The sequence below is a fragment of the Phyllostomus discolor genome, chromosome 13, assembly GCF_004126475.2.
Source record: "Phyllostomus discolor isolate MPI-MPIP mPhyDis1 chromosome 13, mPhyDis1.pri.v3, whole genome shotgun sequence".
NCBI classification, from domain to species: Eukaryota; Metazoa; Chordata; class Mammalia; order Chiroptera; family Phyllostomidae; genus Phyllostomus; species Phyllostomus discolor.
The window spans coordinates 62,562,552-62,583,668 of record NC_040915.2 but is presented as its reverse complement, the minus strand read 5'-3'; the positions used below and the strand labels follow the sequence as shown (position 1 = coordinate 62,583,668).

Below are 21,117 nucleotides of genomic sequence, written 5' to 3'. Positions count from 1 at the left end.
ACCAAGCTTTTATCAACATCTCCACACAACCCAAGTTGGCCCCACTTCCGGGGCCTTTCGTGGGATGTGTGCTGTTTTGTCATCAGCCACTCATGTCCTTCACCACCAGGCAATTTTCTGATCCAGTGACACTGTTTGTCATGTTGTACTTCACAGCTGCAGGCTCTGGGAAGTGGGTTTTGTACCTGGGACGAGCTGTTTGCGCAGTCGGCCTCGGCTGACTCTTCAGCCGACCACGGGCCTTGCACAGCTGAGGGCTGCAGGGCCCCATCCCCGAGGCAGAGCCCGCACTCAGAGCAGCTGCTTGTGCGTGACGGTGGGCCCCGTGCGAGACTCACTGCTGTTCTTTCTCTCCGTATCCATTCCTCCAACAGGTTGGTGGTTGGAGCCAGCTGTATCCTTGGCCAGCGTGCAGGTGGCAGTGGGCTGCGCCTACCGTCCTGAGAGTGGAGGCTCAGTGCCCAGGGCCCCTGTCCCCACTGCTCTCCCTTCATCAGGGAGTACCCTCTGCTGCCTGGAAGTAGGCACTTACAGGGCCACTTGGGGTGGATGGCCTGTACTCAAGGGACAATTTTAGGCTGACCTTTGCGGCAAGGGCTTCCTGGAGACTGTTCCTGAGCCACACACTGAGCCGGCTGGGCCGGCGGGGGCCAGCTGGCCACAGCCGTGGGGCAGGCGATCCTCCCTGGAGGGCAGCCCCACTCACTCAGGCCCGCTCCTTTAGAGGAGCAGTAGAACCGGGGAAGGTCAGGAGAGGAGCCGCCGAGGGCTCTGGGGTCAGGAGGGGGGACATCCCGGGAAGATGAAAGCGCTGGGGCTGCTAGCCGAGGACACAGGCCAGAGGCGGCTGCCTTGTGTCTTTCACGGAGGGGGTGTTTCCTTTCCGTCACCACTCGGACCCCACAGAATGGGCCTAATCCTGGAGGCTGAGGTTGAACTCCAGGGAGTCTGGACAGGCGCCCCGTGGAGGCAGAAGCCACCTGGTCCGTGGATGCTAGAAGGAGCCCCTACCTCATCCTGGACTGTGTGTGAGAGATGGGGGCAGGGGACTCCCTGCAGCTGGTGTTGGGAGCCTCCTTTGGGTCGGCTGGGGACTGGTGGGAAGTGGGCTGCTGGCGTAGGCCCTGGGGATCTTGCCACTCGATTCCCAAGGTCACGACCATCTAGTTAGCATTCCTTAGCCTGTCCCTGGAAGACGTGGCCCTGGAGTGTGCCGGCTTCCTCACCGGGCTTGGTCTGGACACCACGGTCATGATCCGCAGCATCCCCCTCCGGGGCTTTGACCAGGTAACACCCAGGGCCATTCCCACCCTCAGCTCTGCTGTCCCCAGTGTGTGACATGTTTCCTCCCCAAACCGCCCCAGCCCAGGCAGGAGCAGGGGTGGGCTGGGTGTGTCTCAGTCTTAAGAAACTGGCCCTTGAGTTGAATGCGAAGGTTGTTCGTACAATAGAAAACACCTGCCAGAGAGTGGACGCAAGGGTTGTCACGTGGAGCCTGTGACAACTCTGGGCAGGCTGGGCCAGCGTCAGTAAGTGGCAGGTGTATATCAGTAGAAGTGCTGTCCCCCACCTCCTTGCTGAGCCCCTCTGGGGTCCAATGGGGGGGCGGGTGCCACCTCAGCAAGGGTAGCACCAGGCAAGGGAGCAGGTGGCAGACTGGCGAGGCCCTGGGTGGCTACCTCAGAGGATAGCAGCTCCTGGCCACAGTACTAGCCACCTGCCAGAGGCTGAGAGATGCAACCCATGAGCCAGGGTGGGCGCTCAGTTCCCCGGTGTGTGAGCTGAGCACTCAGGGCACCAGCATGGCTTCCAAGGCCCACCAGCTCCATGTGTACTGTTCAGAGTGCAGGGCACTCTGTGCTCAGGGAGCCTGTCCTGGGCCCCGCCCCGGACAGCCGAGTGGCAGGAGCACAGAGCGCTGCCTCACCGGGGCTGCACCGTGTAGGCTGTCCTCACTTGCAGCTGGGATGCAGACCCCCGTGCTGACGGCAGACACACCCATGTGAACAGCATGTTGAGTTGTTTTTTTTTTACTAAAAATTCTCCAAGGAAGGGTCACCTGTTAAAATCCAAGTCTGGGGTTGTTGTTAAGATGTCAAACTCTCCGTGCCCCCCAAAAGAAGATAGATTACCTTCCAGCACACATCCCTGCTGGTCTTCGGTCCACCCCCGGCTCCTGGGCCTTCCCTGCCCTGCCCGGGTGATGCAGACACTTGCCCCTTCGTGCTGTGCCCACCACGTGCTGTTTGTCCTTCATCTGTCATGTTCATCTGTCACTTCACTGGGTGCAGAGTCCCCAAGTGCCTGCCACAGGGACACAGCAAAGACAATTAATTAGCATCTAAAGAAGAGCCCAAAGGTCAAGTGCATCCTAACTGGGGTCCTGAGATTTGGAGCTGGCGGTGGAGGAAGCGGTGCTAGATGCTCTCCTGGCTCTTCTCTCAGCTCCACAGAGAACAAGGGGACCCAGAGGTGGGAGGGGGTCTGCGTGGGGCCACATGGAAGAAGGGGTGGGGGCACGGAACCCTCTCCTCTGAACATACCCCACTTGCCTGCACCCCAGGGGCTTTTCAAGAAGGCAGGGGGCACGTCCTCTCTTCCCAGCCATCAGGAGTGGCATTTTCACTGCCACCTGGTCCTCACAGCATGTGTTTTTGTGCTTTGCAGCAAATGTCATCCTTGGTCACGGACCACATGGCTTCTCATGGCACCCAGTTTCTGAGGGGCTGCACCCCCCTGAGAGTGAGGAGGCTCCAGGACAGCCAGCTTCAGGTCACCTGGAAGGACCTCGCCTCTGGCAAGGAGGACATGGATACCTTCAACACTGTCCTGTGGGCCGTAGGTAAGGGTGTGCGAGCCATGCATGCACACGTGTGAGTGCACGCACAAGCCACACGTGGAGAACAGTGGCCCCAGGGGCTCCGCCCGTCCTGCCGGCTCTTAGGTAGGCTGGCTGCTGCAGAGCGCACCTCGTGGGCTGTCATAAAGCCTCGTGGGATTGCTTCCGATACCTCCCAGTGGGTTGCTTTGAGCTCTACAGGTCCTCACATGCTAGGAGTGGTTGTTTTACTGGCCTTTCCAGAAGTCACATTGCAGGTTTCCAAAGACGGCATCCAATGATAGGGCAGAGGCCTCAGGCCTTTACCAGCCAGGCACGGGCTGTGTTCTCATCCTGCAGTTCTCTGAGAGGCAGGGGGGCAGCTTTTGGTGGGGGCGGAGCCTGAACAGGTGTGGCTGTGCAGAACTAGCCCATCGCCCACCTTGCAGGACACACTCCCTCTCAGGCTGGGCCCTTCCTGCACCCCTAGTTCCTCCTGCTTGAGGAGAAGGATGGAGAGTGAGGCTGTGGGGCAAGGGAGAAGAACCTTGCTCAGGGCCTGGACCCGGCTGGTTAGAGGGAGGTAACAGCCTCAGAGGAGAGGCCTGGCACTGAACGGGAGGCTGTGCCATCAGGAGCCAGGCCTCTGCTGGGATGCTTCTGCTGTGGCTTTGGGGGTTAGAGTGTTGTTTTCCTGAGCACCTGTCAACTTGCAGGTCAGAAGCTGGAGCAATCGAGGTCTTGTTCGTTCTTGAGATTTGCAGTTTGAGGGGCTTTCTCTGCCCTGAGCCTGGTCAGTTGTGTTACTGCGAGCTTGGGCTCAGAGTCCACGTGGCAACAGAACTGTAGTCAGGCTCCGAGTCAGTGTCAGCGGGCCCGTGGTTACCGAGCGCCCAGAGGGGCTGCCCTGTCGGGGTTTGTTAAGACCTGGTGGCTGGGTTCTGGTGTCGCCTGAGGTGGGTGCCTCGGGCCGGAGCAGGGCTGCATGCAGAGCAAGCTGTTTCTGGGAAGCCTGTTCTCCCTGAGTTGCTCAGAATGATTGGAAATCGAAAGGTGAACTAAACTCCAGCAGAGTCAGAGCTCTTCCTTTTGTCTGGTCAACAGGAGCAGATTGAGGAATAAGGAAATAGGTCGGAAATGCCCCAGAGTGAATTTAGTGCCTCTTCATCAAAATGCAATCAATTACCAAAGGAAATGTTCTTTTTTAAAAAAAATATTTTATTTATTTTATAGAGAGGAGAAAAGGGAGAGAGAAGCAGAGGGAGAGAAACATCAATCTATTGCCTCCCAGACACCCCCAGTGGGGGACCTGGCCCACAACCCAGGCATGTGCCCTGACTGAGAATAGAACCGGTGACCCTTCGGTTCACAGGCTGGCACTCAAACCACTGAGCTACACCAGCCAGGGCCTAAAGGAAATATTCGTGATCAAATCGTAAAAGTAGGTTTTAAGTAGGTTTATTCTGATGAACACCATGAAAGATTATATAGCTATTCAGACCCAGAGATGTAGATTGACATTTAATATCTTAAACTCCATTCTAAACTGGGAGGTGGCACGTTTCTCCCCTCCCATCCTCACCCCGGCACTACCCCTTCGTCTTCCGGTGTCTTTCTGTGCCCCCACATCCCTGGTCCGGCCTTTGCACTGAGGTGCGAGGCTACTTCCAGAGCTACCAGTGGAGGCCATGCTGAGAGCAGCAGCTCAGAGGGTGAGGGGCTGTGCCCTCTAAAAGCCTGAGGGCCCCCAGCTCCCAGACGGGGCCTGGTGGATGACAAGAAGCAAGGTCCCCCAACACGCAGGCCTGCCCTCCCCCACCAGGAGTCCATTTTATTTTTTGTATTTTCAGAAAGAGCATCCCCAGACAGTCTGCCCCGCATGATTGATGCTGGGGGTGTAAGCTTTTCACAGCCCTTGGCCTTTGACCTTGCTTCCCCAGGCGGCGCTGCGGTGGCGGCGGTTTCTGGCACGCCTTCTGGGGCTGCACGGGCATGTGCTGACTTTGCTGCTCGCTCCTGGGCCAGGTTTTGTAAACATCAGGAGCCACTTCCCAGTTTAACAACTGGGAATGTTTTCTGCCGGTTTACCCCGTAAGCCTTTAACCAGGCTCTATTTCTACTTGCAATAAAGGATGATCCAATCCAGGAGGTTAAAATAAAATGCCCTGGGGGTCCACACGGCTGGCTCAACAGAGCTCTTGGACCGGACATCCCACCCCAGCAAGTGAGCTGGGTTTTGACATCAGCTAAAAACAGAAAAAGGAAGGACGCCCCTCGTGCCCCGTGGACACACGCTGAGGGCTGCAGGGAGCTCCGGTAGGGCCCAGCCCGGCTGCCTGTCTGCCTGATGCCTGAGCCACAGCCTGTGATGACACTGGACATAGGGATGGCGAAGTCGGCCCTGCAGTCTGGAAGCCAAGGAGGACTCAGAGCCTCTTCCTCAGGCAGCCTTGATCTCCACGAGGTGGATTAAACACATTAGCAGTTAAAGCAGTTAATTGCTGTGCAGGGGGCCCTCTCATTGTTTGTCTCTGAATCACCCACCCACACCAGGTGTCTCAGATAATAGACTGGGAACTCGCAGCGAGGAGGATTTCCTGTCTGCAGATGTGCCGATTACAGTGCTGAGTGAAGACAGTCAGCCTGTGCTGCCGGCTCGAATTCACCCTGCACAGTTAACCAGTTGTGGCCTGAATCCCTGGCTGTCGGGGGAGCGGGAGCAGGCCAGGCATCGGGAGTGGACACCTCCGAGCATTAAAGCTTCCAAGCTGGTGGTCAGCTTTAGTTTAGCTTAGATGTTGTTTTAAAGCACGGACGAAAGGCGTTTGGGTGGCAGCCTGAAAATCACATGCTGAAACCCCCTGCCCCTCAGCATCTCCAGCCTCTCTGGAAGGTTCTGTGTTCCTCACTCGAGGGAAGGATGAAGGCTCTGGTGCATCCATCCCTGGGCCATGGGAGTCCTGCCCACTGTCGGAAGAGCCTGGATGGCTGTGTTCCCAGTGTGCATACTGCCGAGAGAGCTGTCCCAGACCCGCCTCAGGAGCCCCCATAGTCTGCTGGGTGAGACCTGGGGGAATCAGCCACTGAAGCTGTTTCCTTTTTTCAGGCTTTATCTCAGCAGAAGAGCTGTCGTCGTCCCCCTGTGTGCACCACCCACGGTTAAGTCGCTTCTGACCTTCTTAAGAGAATTATCTCAAAAGAGCCAGTAGGCTCAGGCTCTTGGGTGCTGGAAGCGAGCGTTCCAGCTTCCATCCGCCACCACACTGTGGCCCCCACCACTAGCCACTCCAAGTGTAGCCCAGCCACACAGCATTTGTGCTTGGACCCCAGCCAGGGGCAGGTGGTGCCCAGGGAGCCCGTGATGGGGGCCCACCCTGCCCAATGAGACGAGCACACCTGCCCAGGATGGACTGCAGCCTGGGCCTCTTCTCCCTCTGCCCCAGGGACTTTGCGCCCTGGTGTACATGCTAGCCATCTTCACTCAGTTGTGGTCCTCTGAGGGCTCCCGCACACCAGACATGGCTCACGAAAGACCTGAGGAATTTCCCCCACTGGGGGCAGGAGGCAAAGCAGAACTGAGCCCCTGAGGCTGGGGGTTTATGGGTAGGAGTGCTATGATTCAGCGAGAAGAAAGAGGCAGTCCAGGGCCCTGGCTCCTCCTGAAGACCAGGCATGCTGGGGAGGAGCTGGTGGCTGACTGGATGCAACCTGGTTGGGAGAAACCCCGGCCCAAAGCCAGCAGGCCTGTTCCCTGGGACTGCATCTTGCTGTGGCTGTAGGAAAGCATGTGTATGGCTCTCTTACTCCCAGCAGGGGCCCTAGTGGCCTGGCTGTCACAGGCCACATACAGAAGACTGCTTTGTGACAGACACCTCAATTCACCCAGTACTAACCCCTTCTCTCCAGGTAAAGATGCTGGCCCTGGAGAATGCAGCCCTGCTTCTGACATGTTAACACCTTTTTATGTTAGAGCAGATGTGAAGTTTGTAATTACTGACATCAGGGAGACCCAGATTAGCTCGTGTACGTGGTTCGTTTTGGAGGAAAAGAAGATAGTTACGGAGCTCACGCCTATGGGCACCTCTCACAGGCCCAGGAAAGGGGCCATGGCCTTCCCTACTGCACTGCATGGCCACTGCCCCTGAAGCAGCGCCATCAGCTCCATGGCCTTCATTTCCCTCCTCCCTGGCTTGCAGAGTGACACGAACCCATGGCAGGAGCCAGGAGGGGCAGTTGGAAAATAGCACCCTGTGCTCCCAGGATGGCTTGGTAGCACCCTCTGCTTGGGATGAGCACACAGCCAGTGACAGAGGGCTGTTCGGGAGCAGCTTCCCCTTGTGTCCCCGTCACCTTGCCCCACAGTCATCAGACCCAACTGGGCTGCCTCGGGGCTCCTGGAGTCAGCGGGGGTCTTCTCTCCAAGTCACATGTAGGATTTATGGTTGGAACTTAGTGGCAACCAATTAGGAAGAGAGGAAAAGCAAACCCTAAGTGGAAGCTCCTCTAGAGATAAATGGGCACCGTGTATGTGTATTTGTGGGCACCATCTGAATTCCACAAGTACTACTTGCAGCAGCCAACCAGCAGGAAAATTATATCTGTAATTGTTAAAACGGTAATTGCTACCTGCCGTGGAGCCTGTTCCTTCCTGGGGGCGGTCCCGTGGACTAGGCTGTAGCCAGGCCTGAGCTGGAGGTTTCATTGAGTCCAAGGGCTGACTGTGGGGCCACGCGTGGCCTATCTTACACGATGTCAGCTCACACACAGGTTTAAACAGGAAAGACCCGTGTGCTCCCCAAGGATTAAGATCACCCCCACTTGGCTAAGGAGCCTTTGAGGTAGGGGACTCCCTCATGATGGCCTGGGGGGCACTGGTAGGCGCTGGTGGTCACAGCAAGCAGCTGGCCTCAGCTCATATGAAGGTCCTGAGGCTCACTCATTCATTTAGCAAATGCTGAGCCCTGCCTGAGGCATTGAGACCAGCAGGATAGCTGCTCTCCTCTGTCCCTGGGGGGCTTACAACTGTGGGTGGGGTCTGGGGCCCATTGAGAAGGGGCCTGTTGAGAGAATCAAAGAAGCCCTTTGCTGTTGGTATTATTTTCCCTTAAGTCTCAAGGATGATGAGATATATGTAATACATTTTTGAAAAGTAGGTCTCCAGAAATCCAACCAGAGTTTCCAAAGGCGTGAGTTCCCTTTTATGCCTGGTCCATGGTGCTTCACAGGCCCGGCACAGTGGGAGTATTCAGCCCTGGGGGGCCACATGCCCCTCAGGAGGGTCACCCAGGGAGCTCTCCACGAGCTGCTGCTGGGCCCTCACCATCCTGACCAGCCTCCTGGGCTCCCGACCTCCCGGCACTGAGCTTCCAGCTGCTTCCTTTAAATCCTTGCTGCGTATGTCTGATCACAGGCTCTCATTTGCCTTGTCGTCCTCCTGCTGGCATTTAAATCTTCCCTCGTTACACGGATTGCTCTTCACTCATCAGAACATGTGCTCCAGGCAGGCGTGAAATTGGAGGGAATGCCCTTCTTCCCATAATGGATGAGAGAGGCACGTGAAACTGCATGTGCCCGGTTGTCCACGTCCCTGTGTCCAGCAGAGCAGGTCGTCATCGACCTCCAGCTGCCTTCAGTGGGGTTTCCGGCCTCCAGCCTTCCCCAGCTGGATGGACGAGTGTGGTGGCCAATGAGCAGTGGCAGCTGGTGGGGCCATCAGAGGAGGGCTGGCCTGGTCCAGTCATGCCAAGAACACTTGGGCTGAACACTGATTCTTCCACTCCTTCGGGCCTGGGGTGCCCTGGGTGGTGGGCGCCGGGAAAGAGAGACTGTTTCACCTCAGAGGCACCAGGGATCACATGATCCTCCAGAGAGACTCTGGCCAACAGACAAGGCCGGGCCTGGGAGGGAGATAGTTCCAAGGGCAGAGAGGCATGTGGGCCCATTCACACATTTATACAGGTGGGTGTCACCTCTGCAGAGGAAGTGAGACCACTCTTTGTACCTGGAATTTTGATGTTCTCATTTGCTGTAACAATGGCAGAGTGTCCTATGTGCATTCCATAAGAAGCTCTTACAAGTTAAGAAAGTCGTGAAAATGTTATAAGTGAATAAGAAAAGACAGGAACTGACACTTCATAAGGAAGTAGAGTTTATCGATGCATGGCCAGAAAATAATTTTAGTAGTAAAGATTAGCACTGAGAGAGAGCTGAGCGCCACCATCCCCTCACCCCGCCACGCCCTTTGGGGAGGAGCAGAGCCTAAGGAGCCCTGGGGATTCGGCCCCCTGCCTGCCCTGCACCGCCCCTCCTCCCCTCTTCTGCAGACCTGCCCCAAGGAACTAAACTGACATGTGGACAAACCACCATCTCCATCCCGGTGGTGTCCAGGGAGCAGAGACTCGGGAGCCTCCAGAAGTGGGCGCTTGGTGGACCCGAGCTGAGTGCCGAGAGCCCAGGCTGAAGGGGGAGAGATTCTGTGGGCTTGGCGTGGGCGGCCCACTGTACTGGGGTGGGGAAAGTGCCATGTGTGACATGCAGGGTGACAGAGGTGGGGAGCCAGTGGGGGCTTCTCTCTTCCCCAGATCGTCCAAGGAACAATACCTTTATTTTTGCATCGGATAAAAGGAAAAGGGTCAAGGAGATGACTGGGTGCACTTGCCTGCGTCTTGCTTTGTGCCATTTATGTACGGCCTGGGCTGGGCTGGGCATTGTCCTTGTGGCAGAGCTGCCCTGCGTGTGTGGCCAGCCACGGGGTTCCACCGTGGCGCCCATTCTCCCCCTTCCCTGGGGCTCAGGGCCTGGGCTGGGTGGGGGCCCACACCATGTGACTGCACCCTGGCCCCCATGGGGAGGCATGGCGCTGCTCTGAGCATGAGGGAACAGAATTCTGGAGGGTCCCTCCCTCCTCTGTGACTGCTGCCCGTGGTGGGGGCCCAGGTCTATGGCCCTGTGAGGCTTGTTGTAGCTCTGGGATGTGGCCCTATGGTGTGGGCGCCTGGGTGGAGCTGGGGCCTCAGCCCATAGCAGCTCTTATCCTGCACACACCCTGCTGGCGTAGTTCAAACCCTGGAGGGCCATGGCTCTCCTCTGGACTGCCCTTGCCTGCCTGGTGCGGCCTTTCTCCCTCTTCACTGTTTGTCCCAGAAGCATCTGTTGAGTGCTTACTGCACGCAGGTATCTTCTTTGCTGTACTCTTTAGCCCTCCCGCCCTTCTGCCCTAGCCAGCCACCCATTTATTCCTTCTATCTGGCCTGATTCACACATTCTCATGAGCATTCCAAGTTTACATACATAGTATGTCCTTAAAACTCTGGGCTTCAGAGTGGACTGCGGAGGCCACCTACTTCACGCATTTGTTGTTGTCTCCTCTTCCTACTGGTACACTCATCAGTGCAGTAGTCCCCTCTCGTGCATGGTTTCGCCTGTCGCTGTTTCACTTACCTGCAGTGAACTGTGGTCTGAAAATATTAAATGGAACATTCCAGCAATAAGCACAGCCTACGTTTTAAATCGCATGCTGCTCTGAGTGGAGGGATGGTACTCTGCACGACCCCACTACATCCTGCTCCGGGACATGAGTCGTCCCTTTGTCCAGCTTCTCCGCACCGGGTCCGCACCCCACCTGCTTGTCACTGAGGAGCCGTGTCAGCGATCGGACCGACAGCCGAGGTACCACAGTGCTGTGCTCAAGTCACCCTTACTGTGCTTGGTAATGGCCCCAAAGGTGAGCAGTGACACTGGCAGTTAGAGCATGTGAAAGAGAAGCCACCGAGTGCTCCCAGTCAGCGAAAGGGCATGTGCATAACAGGGGTTATTAACTGGCATGCTGTGGCGCACTGGGGTGCCACAATTTTTAAAACATGCAGTACCTGACTTTTTAGTCCGGGGCACTGACCTCTTTTCCCTCAGATTGTCAAATTAAAAATGACAACAGTCCACCTAATAGCTGTTCGGTGTGAATGAATCAAAATTAAATCTATTTTTTGTCAGATCGGCAAAAATATATCTTTTTGTATGCTGCAGACTTCTAGTAATTAGCTTATGTGTGCCATGAGATGAAAAAGGTTTGAAGTCACTGATCTATCAGAAAAATAGGCATCCATAGGGCTCAGTACTGTCCATGGTTTCCAGCATCCACTGGGGGTCTTAGAATGTTGTATCACTGTGGACAAGGGGGCACTACTGTATTTTCTTCAGGACCTCAATGTGGTTTGGCTGGCATCTGCAAGGTGTGTAGTTGCTATGGTTACCACGAGGTGCATGAGGAGATGCTCTTGGCCTCTTGTGACTGGCCAGGCAGGAGCACAGGAGTGTGGTTGGCATCAGAGCAAGTTGGGCCTGGGCCGCCAGCTCGCCCTGGTGGTCAGACACTCCAGCCCCAATGCAGAGTGGTCAGCAGGAAGCCGAGGTCCTGGTGAGCTGCTGTGTGCTGTGCTCCCCAGAATCAGGGGCCTGGGGTAGAGCCAGAGGGCTGAGCTATGAGCCCTCTGTCTGCAGGGGCCCTCAGCCCACCCAGCAGACCCCTCCTGTCCTGCCCACACAGCCCAGCCCCTTCCCAAATGCACGAGGGCTCCTGGGTGCCTGCTGGGTCCAGATGGCCAATGCCCCTTGTCCAGGGGTGGGGCCTGGGCCCCCGGGCCATCTTGTCCAGGGCAGGGCAGGCTGGGGTATGTCCCACTTTGCATTCTCACGGGTCTCCATTCAGATGACACTAGTGCTGTCAGAATAGAGATCTCGGAGCCTCTTGTCACCTGTGTCTGGTCTGAGTGGCGGTGGGTGCCAGCCTGCCCGGCACCCGAAATCTGTGGCCAAGCAGAGTGAAGAGGCTGGAGCCAGCTCCCCGCGAACTTGAGAAGCATGGCTTAGCCGAGTCTCTGTTTTGACTTCCCGCTCCAAGAGAGCAGCTGGAGACGTGGTTTCCCTTTCACACGGCTTGGTCTTCCAGATGTTCAGATTGGCACCACCCACCACCCGTGTCTGAGCCACTGTGAGCTGTGGGAACCGTGCCTTAGAAACCATTAATTTTTGCCATGAGGGGATCGCTCTGAGCCTCTTGGAGCCATGAGGGGCTGCCCGACACCCTCCTAGGATCGGCAAAGGAAGAGCTGCCTCTGCCACCTCCTGGCTCAGTGAGGCCACATCGACTGCATTAGGGAGAAAGGGACCTCTGCTGGCAGCTCAGCTGTGATGACGCCCAAGGCTGTAGCCTATAGGGAACTCAGCGGGGAGGCAGCTGCACCTACACCTCCCGTGCTCTGCCCTCTTGGCCTTTGTACCCAAAAGCAGGGTTAACCAAGCTGACTGCACCAAGGGTGGGTGTGGTATGCTCCACCCCTCAGCCCAGGTCTCCTCTCAATTCTGGGGGGCCTCCAAGCTGGGGCTGTCTGCTGGGCAGGCGCCACGACACACAGGAGGGGGAGCTGAGGGACTGCAACATGGAGCTGCCGCAGGAATTGGCCTCTAGCCCCACAGAGACCCTGAGCAGGGCGTGAGTTTGTGCATCCTCGCTGCTTGCTCTGGGTTGGCTCCCCGCTGTGTGGCACTGGGGACACAAGGCCACAGCCTATCCATGCAAACAGCCTGGTGGCAGGATAGAAGCATAAGTCCACCGCAAAGTGCTGTCCTGCTCCCCATTGAGGCTGAGGAGGAACGTGAGGAGCCCTGGGGCCATAGAGAAAGTGGAAGGGAGGGTACCCGACCCCAGGAAGGGCCGCATGGGGACTCACGAGGCTGTCAGCTTACCTGAGGCCCATAGGCAGGCTCCACAGAGACCGAGACGCCCTCAGGGGGTGGGGGGGCGGGGAGCACGCACAGGAGCTTCTGTGAGGTCCTGGGTTGTGTATGTTCCATGCCTTCCCCTTGGAGCTTGGTGTCTGTAATAGTTGTGTGGCCCTGTCGCATCCTGTCTGAGGCTGCTCTGCTGTGTCCCAGGGCCCCAGGCCTGCAGTGGGCTGTGCCCTCCTGTCCTGGCCCCTTCGCTGGGGAGGGTCAGCGATCACAGTCTTGGCGCACATCACACTCTCGGGCCATCACTGCTTCTAGATGTTTCTGTGGTCAGAACCAGGAACTTTATAGTTTAAAAAAACAAATCATGAATTTGTGATTCAAAGTTAACATTACGAGGTTTTGAACGACACAAGAACTGTTTGCAGCTTTATTTTTTGCTAGGATGCAGCCCTCTGAGGATACTCAGTGAAAATGTGGGTTCCTGCCGCTCCTGAAAAAAATCGTCTTTTTATCACTGTGTTACCAACTTCATGCACAAGCAGGCCCCTTGGTTCTGGGTTGTTTACAGCTCATGGGATTTTTTTTCCATTTTTGATTTAATTTTATTTTTTTCATATACAAACTATGTATGTAATTAAGAAAACAAAATTCTATCACAGGATGTGTTTGGAGAAATCCTATTCTTGTCTCTCTCCCCTCTGCTGTTTCCTCCCTTTCTGAAGCTCCCTGTTTATATTAGTCCTGCCTCATCCTTTTGTTGATTCTCTGTGCAAAGGTAGGGGTGTGTGTGAGTACTTGTGCTGTGTGTGTGTGTGTGTGTAGGTATGTGTTTGAAGGCCCTTGGAGGCCAGGAGTCTCTTGACAATGTTTGTGTTTGATGTTTAACCAATTCTAAAGTGGGCATTCTGAGAAGTGTTTCCAGCAAATCAAGGAATCTTCGTCAAAACTGCTCAAGAAAACCACAGTAAATAAACCGCTTTGTGTTTCCTCCAGGTCGAGTTCCAGAAACCGGAAGTCTGAGTCTGGAGAAGGCTGGAATAAACATTCACCCTGAGAGCAAGAAGGTCCTGGTTGATGCCCGGGAAGCCACCTCTGTCCCTCACATCTATGCCATCGGAGATGTAGCAGAGGTACGGCTGGCGCCTGGTGCCTGCCCCACCCCCCGCTCGGGCCAGACCTTGGGGACACTCAGGGCTGACAGAAGCCCTGGGCCAAGCCCCAGGGGCTGTTAGACCCGAGTTCTGGAAAGAACTGGACGTCAGCCTCTACTCTTTCATATGCTCTTCCTTTCTGGGGAGGCCGGGCGGGGAAGGTTTAAAGACGGCTGTGAGCCCCGTTAGCAGATTCCTGTCATGCACCATCGCTGTGTCAGCTCTGAGGGAACGGCACCTGGTCACACACCCTGGTGCTAACCTCACCTCCCTACAGGTGGGCACAGGTGCAGGGCCCCAGAAATGTTGCTGCTGGACATGGCCTTGGGGCCATGCTGGCCCCAGAGCGCTGGGCCTGACTTCCTTGCCTCAGTTTATGCTCTGATCTCTGGGCAGGTCAGCACTCTCCGTGGGCTGTCAGACAGGGGCTGGGCCTGAGGACGACACCGGGGCCTCGAGGGGTATGGACCCAGCCCCACTCACAGGCCTGCTGCTCCCTACCCTGAAAAGTAGGGTGCTTACCACCTGTGAGTCCCTGGTGGAAGCCCTGTCCCCCCTGCCCCCACCTCACAGGCTCCTAGCAAGACCTGCAGCTGGTCACTTGTGGGGCCTCTGCTCCCCCAAAGCCTCAGGAGCAGTCAGCCTGTCCTGCATATTATACAGCATGTCCTGAGGAAGGTGGCTCAGGAGAGTCCCTGGTCAAAGGGGACTGAGAGGAGCACCAGGCCCCCAGACCCCTACAGCCCTCTTGGCCTTGAGACCTGCTAGCTCCGTTGACACAAGTGTTAGTTTCCTGGGGCTGCCACCACAAATCGCCACAAACCGGGCAGCTCAGGACAATAGGACTTTATTTTCTCTGATTCCGAAGACCAGAAGTCTGAGATCCCCCCTCCTGAGCCTCCAGGAGAAGGGTCCTTTTTTCCACCTTCTCGTTGCGGCTTCTGGTGGCCCCAGACGTTCCAGGCTCGAAGCTGCAGCTCTGCCATCTCTGTTCCTGCTTCACGGGGCCCTCCAGGTGGCTGTGTGTTCTTGTCTGTCCCTATTAGGACCCTCCCATTGGATTTAGGGTCCACCCTCATCCAGCATGACCTCATCTCCGCCCCTACCTTAGTCATATCTGTAGACTCTTATTTCCAAATAAGGTCACATGCTGAGGTTCCAGGCAGCGGTGAATCGGGGTGGGGGGGATGCTGTTAAACCCACCATGATGTGCTGATTTACATTCACTCATCGGATACTGACCAAGGGCCCACTGCTGTGGTGCCAGGTACTTTTTTGAGTTCTGGGGCCACTGTGGGAACAGATGAAAGCCCCAGCCCTCATAGAGCTGACATTCGGGTAGGGGTCACAGATGACAAATAAGCAAGTAAACTATTTCAGATTCAGAAGATGCTTAGTGACCGGGGGTTGGCAGAGACCTAAAGGAGCGGCAGTGAAGGACCTCTGGGCTGAGGATGAGCTAGCAAAGGCACAGAGTTGCTCAGCGAGGATGCTCGTGCCCACATGCACCCGGGAATCCACTTGGGGAAATGCCTGGGGCAGTTAAGGTGAGCAGATCCCTGGGTGGAGCATCCTGGAGCTGAGAGGGCACAGGTGACCATTGTCACTGATGCTGTGGGACCATCCTTCCCTCAGTGTCACCTGCCAGACTCTGCTCTGATCATAATATTTAGGGGGTTTCATGAGAGCCCAGACACATGGGGACAGGCCAGGGCAGGGCCTGGTCATGGACTGGGACTTCCCTTTGTTCCTGAAGGGACAGTCTTCCCATCTGTCATGGATCTTTAATGACAGCTCAGTTGGACCGTGTCAGAGCTCTGGTTAGCTCTCCTGCCAGATTGCCTTTGACCATCTAGTTGGCCTGTTGCTGTGGACAGAAGTGAGTGGCTTTACACGCCCCCAGGTGTCTCATGGACCTGGCCCCCATTGCCAGGGAGCATAGTTATCAGTGTGATCTCTGATGGCTTGGCCGTGGCATTCTCTGCTAGTGGCCTTCTGTATTCATTCTGTGAGCTGTGCCCTAAGATGGCATCAGGGTCTTGATGGGAGAGAGCCCAGTTCAAATAAACCATGCTGTCTGTGCACCCCAGGAGGTGAGCGAGTTGGAGTCCCGTCAGCTGCAGGGCTCGTGCCAGTGCGGCAGAAGCCAGTATTTCAGACCATGTTGTCAGGAACCTATGGTACACACAAAGGTGTTATCTATTCAAACATTGAATCCACTTTCCTGAAAAGGTCACTCGGAGCAGTCACAAGAGTTAACGCCCCACTGGTCCAGGTGTGGGGGGGACGGGCATTGTTTAGTGCAGCCTCGTGCCGTGTGCCTGGAGGTTTCTGCACCTCGCCAGGCTCGGTGGAATGCACAGCCTGCTCTCCTGAGTTATCTCTGTGGATCTCCATTCATTTCTGGAATGTCAAACAACATCTGCATTTCCTGCTGCCACAGAGGTGATTGGCAGCCTGTCCCAGGCTTATGTGTGCAGGAACGCTGGGGGCTGTGCCCCCACCACGCCCCCAGCAGGACACACGCTGGGACCAAGGGGCCCCCAGCAGAGCCGAGTTTTGATGTGGGGTTTGTAAGGGGCTGTGATGAGCTGTGTGTCTGGAGCCCACGGAAGGCTTCCAGGGCCTGTTTGAGCCCAAAGCCCAGTTAATGTGAATGTTTGAATGGCAGCGGCATCTCTTTTGAGCTTTGTTGTAGGGTCAGCTCTCCAAGGTCACCAACATGAAGAAGGGGTTCAGACAGAAGCCACAAGGGAGAGTGGGCACTATGTGGTCTCGTCAGAATCTCACCTCTCTGCCCGGCAAGGGTGTCCCCACCACAGGTGTCTCCCGGAGCGAGACGGAGGGAAGAGAGAACCAGCAGACGTGCCGAGGGCCCCAGGTGCTGCTACCTCAGCACAGAGACCTGGCAGCAAGCGGCAATTGGGGGTTTCTGAAAGGGAGACGCCTCACCAGGAAGGTGATGGGGGACTGCACAGACTTCCTTAGAGGACAGGCTGAACTGACCCCCCACTCTTCCTTCCTCTGTCAGGGGCGGCCCGAGCTGACGCCCACAGCTATCATGGCAGGGAGGCTCCTGGCCCAGAGGCTCTGTGGCCAGTCCTCAGACCTGATGGACTACGACAATGTGAGTGCTTGCTGCCTTGCACAAGGCTAGGTTCAGCCTGGAGAGGGCTGTGGCTCATCCTGGGGTGTGGGGGTATGTGTGTGTGCCTCTGTGTGTGCATGCACACACATCTGTACATGTGCCAGTATGTGTGGGGATGCATGTACATGCACTTCCCTGTGTGTGTTCCTGAGGGCATGTGGTATGTTCAGGTATACATGGATGTCTGCATTTTTGTGCATTTCTATGCACGTGTGCATGATATGGGTGTATATGCACACAGCTGCATGTGCATGTGTATGGGTGTGCACATCAGTGTGTGTGGGGGGTGTGCTCATTAGTGTGTGTGCACGTGCCTGTGTGGGAGGTTTAGCTTTGTGGGTGGGGCCCAGGAATAAGTGAGTCTACCCACTGCTGGCCAGCACATCCGGGGACTTGGCCTGACTCAGAACCTGCCTTCCAGGTCCCTACGACTGTCTTCACCCCGCTGGAATATGGCTGTGTGGGGCTGTCGGAGGAGGAGGCCGTGGCTCGCCATGGAGAGGAGCATGTGGAGGTAAGTCAGGGCCCAAGGAGAAGGGGCCGCCACGGCATGACCTATGTGGCGTTCCTGCCCCCAACACCCCTCCCCAACAGAGGCCCAGCAGGAGAGCAGCAGTGCCGGCTCCCTGCTTCCCAGGGCCTGCAGCTGGGCAGGGCGGGAGCCAGTGGGGCCTGCGGACCCAGAGCAATGGCTGTGATGCTGCGATGTGGCGGGAAGAGACTTGTCAGGCAGAAGTGTAGGAGGGGGATCCCAGAAACCAGGGTGTGGCCCACCTCACAGGGCACTTCTCTCCCTAGGCTTGGAAAGGCTTCTCCTGCACTCTGACCTCTGCTCCCTTAGTCCCCTATCCTCCCATCCCAATCTTGACCTGCCCCCGGGTACCCCGAATTCCTGAGACTGCCTGACTCCCCTGTGGTTCCTGCAGTCTGTGACCCCTCATCCCAGCAGCCCCATGGCAGCTTCTGCCTCTGCTCCTCTTCCCAGGTCCTTCCAGTCCCCACGAGCCCCATGACAGCCCAGGGCAGGGGTTTCATCAGTCAAGACAGGGCTGCTTCGGAGGTCTGCTCTGGCAGGCCTGCTGTGGCCTGGGGGTAGCCACAGAGCATGCCCCAGGCAGCCTGGCAGGGAGGCTTTGGATGCTGGAAGTCCTCAGTGTGGCTTCCTCTTGCTATTGCAGCAGCCTTCAGGCAGACCATTGAGAAACCAGACCCCATGTGGCCACCACCGCAGGGCTTAGTACCCTTGGGGAATGAGTTGCTGGATGCCAGGGCCTGCCCCTTGCCCCAGCGCCCCAGTCCCCTCCATCAACGGGCCGGGCCTGACAGGCTGGCCTTTCCCTCAGCACTTTATTTGCTATTTTTGTTTGATTCATCACAAGTACACTAGGACATATGTTCATGGCATTTTATAATGTTGTTTTATGTTTCACAATGTTGAATGGCCAAATACCCTTTGTTTGTTTTTTTTCCAATTCTGTCTTAGTTAAAACAATATTCTCTGAAGCTCCATTAATTAATAATGGCTGTGCAACACATGTGAGGGCCTTGCTCATTTTTTACTCAGCCGCAGCCCTGAACACACTGTCGATCCCTTCTCGGGTGCTGAAAGCCTTTGTCCGACAGCTCCAGTGTGGGCCGGGGGCCACCCTGCGCCTGCCCCCGCCTCCCTGCTCAACTGAGGGCCCACCGAGCACCAGGGTGCCTGAGGGAGGCCAGATGGCCACCCGCTAACCTCAGTCTCCCGGATCACTCCGCCGCGTCTGCCCGATCTGCACTCCTGGGCAAGGCCCGTGCCTCGTGCAGAGCCTCAGGCTCAGGGATCAGTCACAGCGGGTGGTGCTGACCTGGCGCCTGCTCTGCTGCTGTGGCTCATGGGGGTCTCGGCCTGCCTGGGGCAGGTTCTGTTCTGCCGTGTGGCTCTGGCCATAGATCTCCTATGCACGGGTCTCTGCTGTGCTCACACAGCCTGTCAGAGCTGGGAATGTCCAGGGGGTTGACTGGCTGCAGCTGCTGATTCCAGGGATCCGTACCTTATCACTCAGGTTTATCACGCCTACTATAAACCACTGGAGTTCACGGTGGCTGAACGGGATGCATCCCAGTGTTACATAAAGGTGAGTGTCCTTGTGGGCCTGAGTCGGGGCATGCCAGGAGGTGAGGAGAAGGAAAAGAGTGGACCCGGGGCTGGGGGAGACCCAAATATAGCCCCAGGGTCCTGCCTCCAGCCAGGTGACAGCTGACCGTGTGTGTGGCTTTCAGATGGTGTGCCTACGGGAGCCCCCACAGCGGGTGCTGGGCCTGCACTTCCTTGGCCCCAACGCAGGTGAAGTTACTCAAGGATTTGCTCTGGGGATCAAGTAAGTCCCAAAGAGTGTCGGCTGTTACACGAGGCCCAGACTGGTATCCCTCGGGTTCCTGGCAGCACTATGCCCACATGTCCACTGCATTGCCGTTGCTTCGTGTAGTGTCATCTGTGTTCTCAGCAGAGCCTGTCCTTAGATGGGGCAGCTTCAGCCAGACAAGAGGCACTTTCTTCTCCAGCCAAACCCTGTCAAGCCAGCCACACTGACTGTCTGTCTGTGGCCAGGCCGCCTGGGGGGTCCTGGGAGAGCCTCGAGTCCCCAGTGACCCTTGGGGAGTCAGTCCTTGGGTCTTTTCTACTCAGAATGAGCAGAGTTGGCGCACTTGTTCCTGGGGCCCAGTGCCCAGGTGGTCACGAGCAAGGTCTCAGCCTCAAGTGTATGGTGGGAGCTGCACGCCCCCTGCATGGGCTTTCGTCTGCTGGAGCCCCGGCCATTACCTGTGTCTTGGGCACAGGCCGTGCACTGTGGGGCGCAGGGCTCCCTGGAGCCTTTGCTGATAGAGGCTCTGGGTGTGAGTGGGTCATCCAGGGCAGTGAGGAATTTGGGCAGCTGAGTGTGGGGCTGTCAGGGGCCAGAGGGTGGGATGAAGCAGAGGAGAGAGGCTGAACTCACAGAGGAGGAAGCGTGTGCTGCCTGGATCTCCACATGTGCTTGGGGGGTATGGAGGTGGAGGTCTGAGGGCAGGGTGGGGGTTCAGGGAGCAGGGTTGATACCCAGAAAAGCTGATGATACAGGGCTGCAAGGGCTGAGGGTCTAGTCCAGACACCCCAGGGTGCCTGCCTCCCACATGGGCAGTACAGGCCCTCAGATAGGGACACCCCATCACAGGGCAGTGAGCCTCAGGCCCCACCACTGCCCTCCTAGCCCTTCACACACACATCAAGGTGATCACTGGGTTGTGAGGCCAGGTTCTCCCCAGAGGGGAAGGGGTGCTGAGCCTTGGAGGTAAGGGGAGCAGGCAGGGCTGCATCCAGGGCTGGACTCACATCCTTGGAACATGTGTGTGGTCCTTAATCATGGGATTCAGGTCACACCCCGGTCCATCCACAGTGACCACTGGAAGGAAGCCTGTGGGGCTGGTACAAGGCTCTGCTGCATCTTGCCAGAGCCCGTTGTGGGGAGGGCCGTCCACCCTGGGCACAAAGAGAACAGCTAAGGTGGCCCCTGGAACCTGGCCCACTGGGCTGCGTGTGCATTCTGGCGGGCCAGGCTGCCCATAGCTCCAGCCCAGAGGATCTCCAGGGCTGGGGACAGGGAGAGCCACGGCTCTCCCACAAAGCCATCTCCACCCATACGCTGGCATGCTGGTGCTCTTGCCAGGACTGATGCTTAGCTTCTGGAACAATGTCTGGAGAGACTCTTTCAAATGCGGCAGCTTTTTAAAATAATGCAACTGCAAAGGGCCAATTTCTCTAACAGACACAGAACTCTCAGAAATTGACAGTAATAATTATAGGACAAATTCAATAGAAAGATAGAAACCATGAATAGGCAATTCAGTGGAAATGAAGATAAAAATAAGTAGAAAGCTGCTATGTCTCAATCAGAATTTTAAAATATAGCTGAAACACCAAAAAACCCTTTTGGTTGGTGAAGGTGATAGTTTTCCAGCATCTGCACAGCAGAGCCGCTGAAGGTCTGAGCAAGTCAGCGGAGTGATGACAGTGATGTGTCCGCCGCAGTTGGGAGGAAGGACTGGCCCCTCCGTCGTAGGGCCTTCCGTCCACACTTGAAATGAACACACTAGTCGTTCCTGCTGGGGCCCTTCCCACCAGATAGGTCTTCCAGCACACGTGTGCCGGGGTAAGGGCAGTGCCCATGGGCTCCCATACACAGTGTGCCAAGGAGCAAGCAGTGCACTGGGGGTGGTTGTTGCTGAGTGTGCAGGAGGCACGAGTGTGACAAGTACTG

General features: G+C 56.6%; 1 protein-coding gene across 6 annotated transcripts in view; it reads left to right on the top strand.

Moving 5' to 3' along the window:
• TXNRD2 (thioredoxin reductase 2) overlaps positions 1-21,117 on the top strand; it is a 46,314-nt gene that overhangs the window by 23,286 nt on the left and 1,911 nt on the right. For 4 of the 6 annotated variants that reach the window (XM_036014117.1, XM_036014116.1, XM_036014118.1 and 1 more), the window contains exons 9-15: positions 375-394; positions 1,196-1,287; positions 2,668-2,842; positions 13,538-13,674; positions 16,727-16,822; positions 17,265-17,357; positions 18,886-18,957. In XM_036014117.1, coding sequence (XP_035870010.1) covers positions 375-394; positions 1,196-1,287; positions 2,668-2,842; positions 13,538-13,674; positions 16,727-16,822; positions 17,265-17,357; positions 18,886-18,957 — 685 coding nt within the window. Of the gene's footprint in view, positions 1-374; positions 395-1,195; positions 1,288-2,667; positions 2,843-13,537; positions 13,675-16,726; positions 16,823-17,264; positions 17,358-18,885; positions 18,958-19,102; positions 19,201-21,117 lie in introns of all 6 variants that reach the window. The other 2 variants (XM_036014120.1, XM_036014121.1) reach the window with 1 other exon arrangement.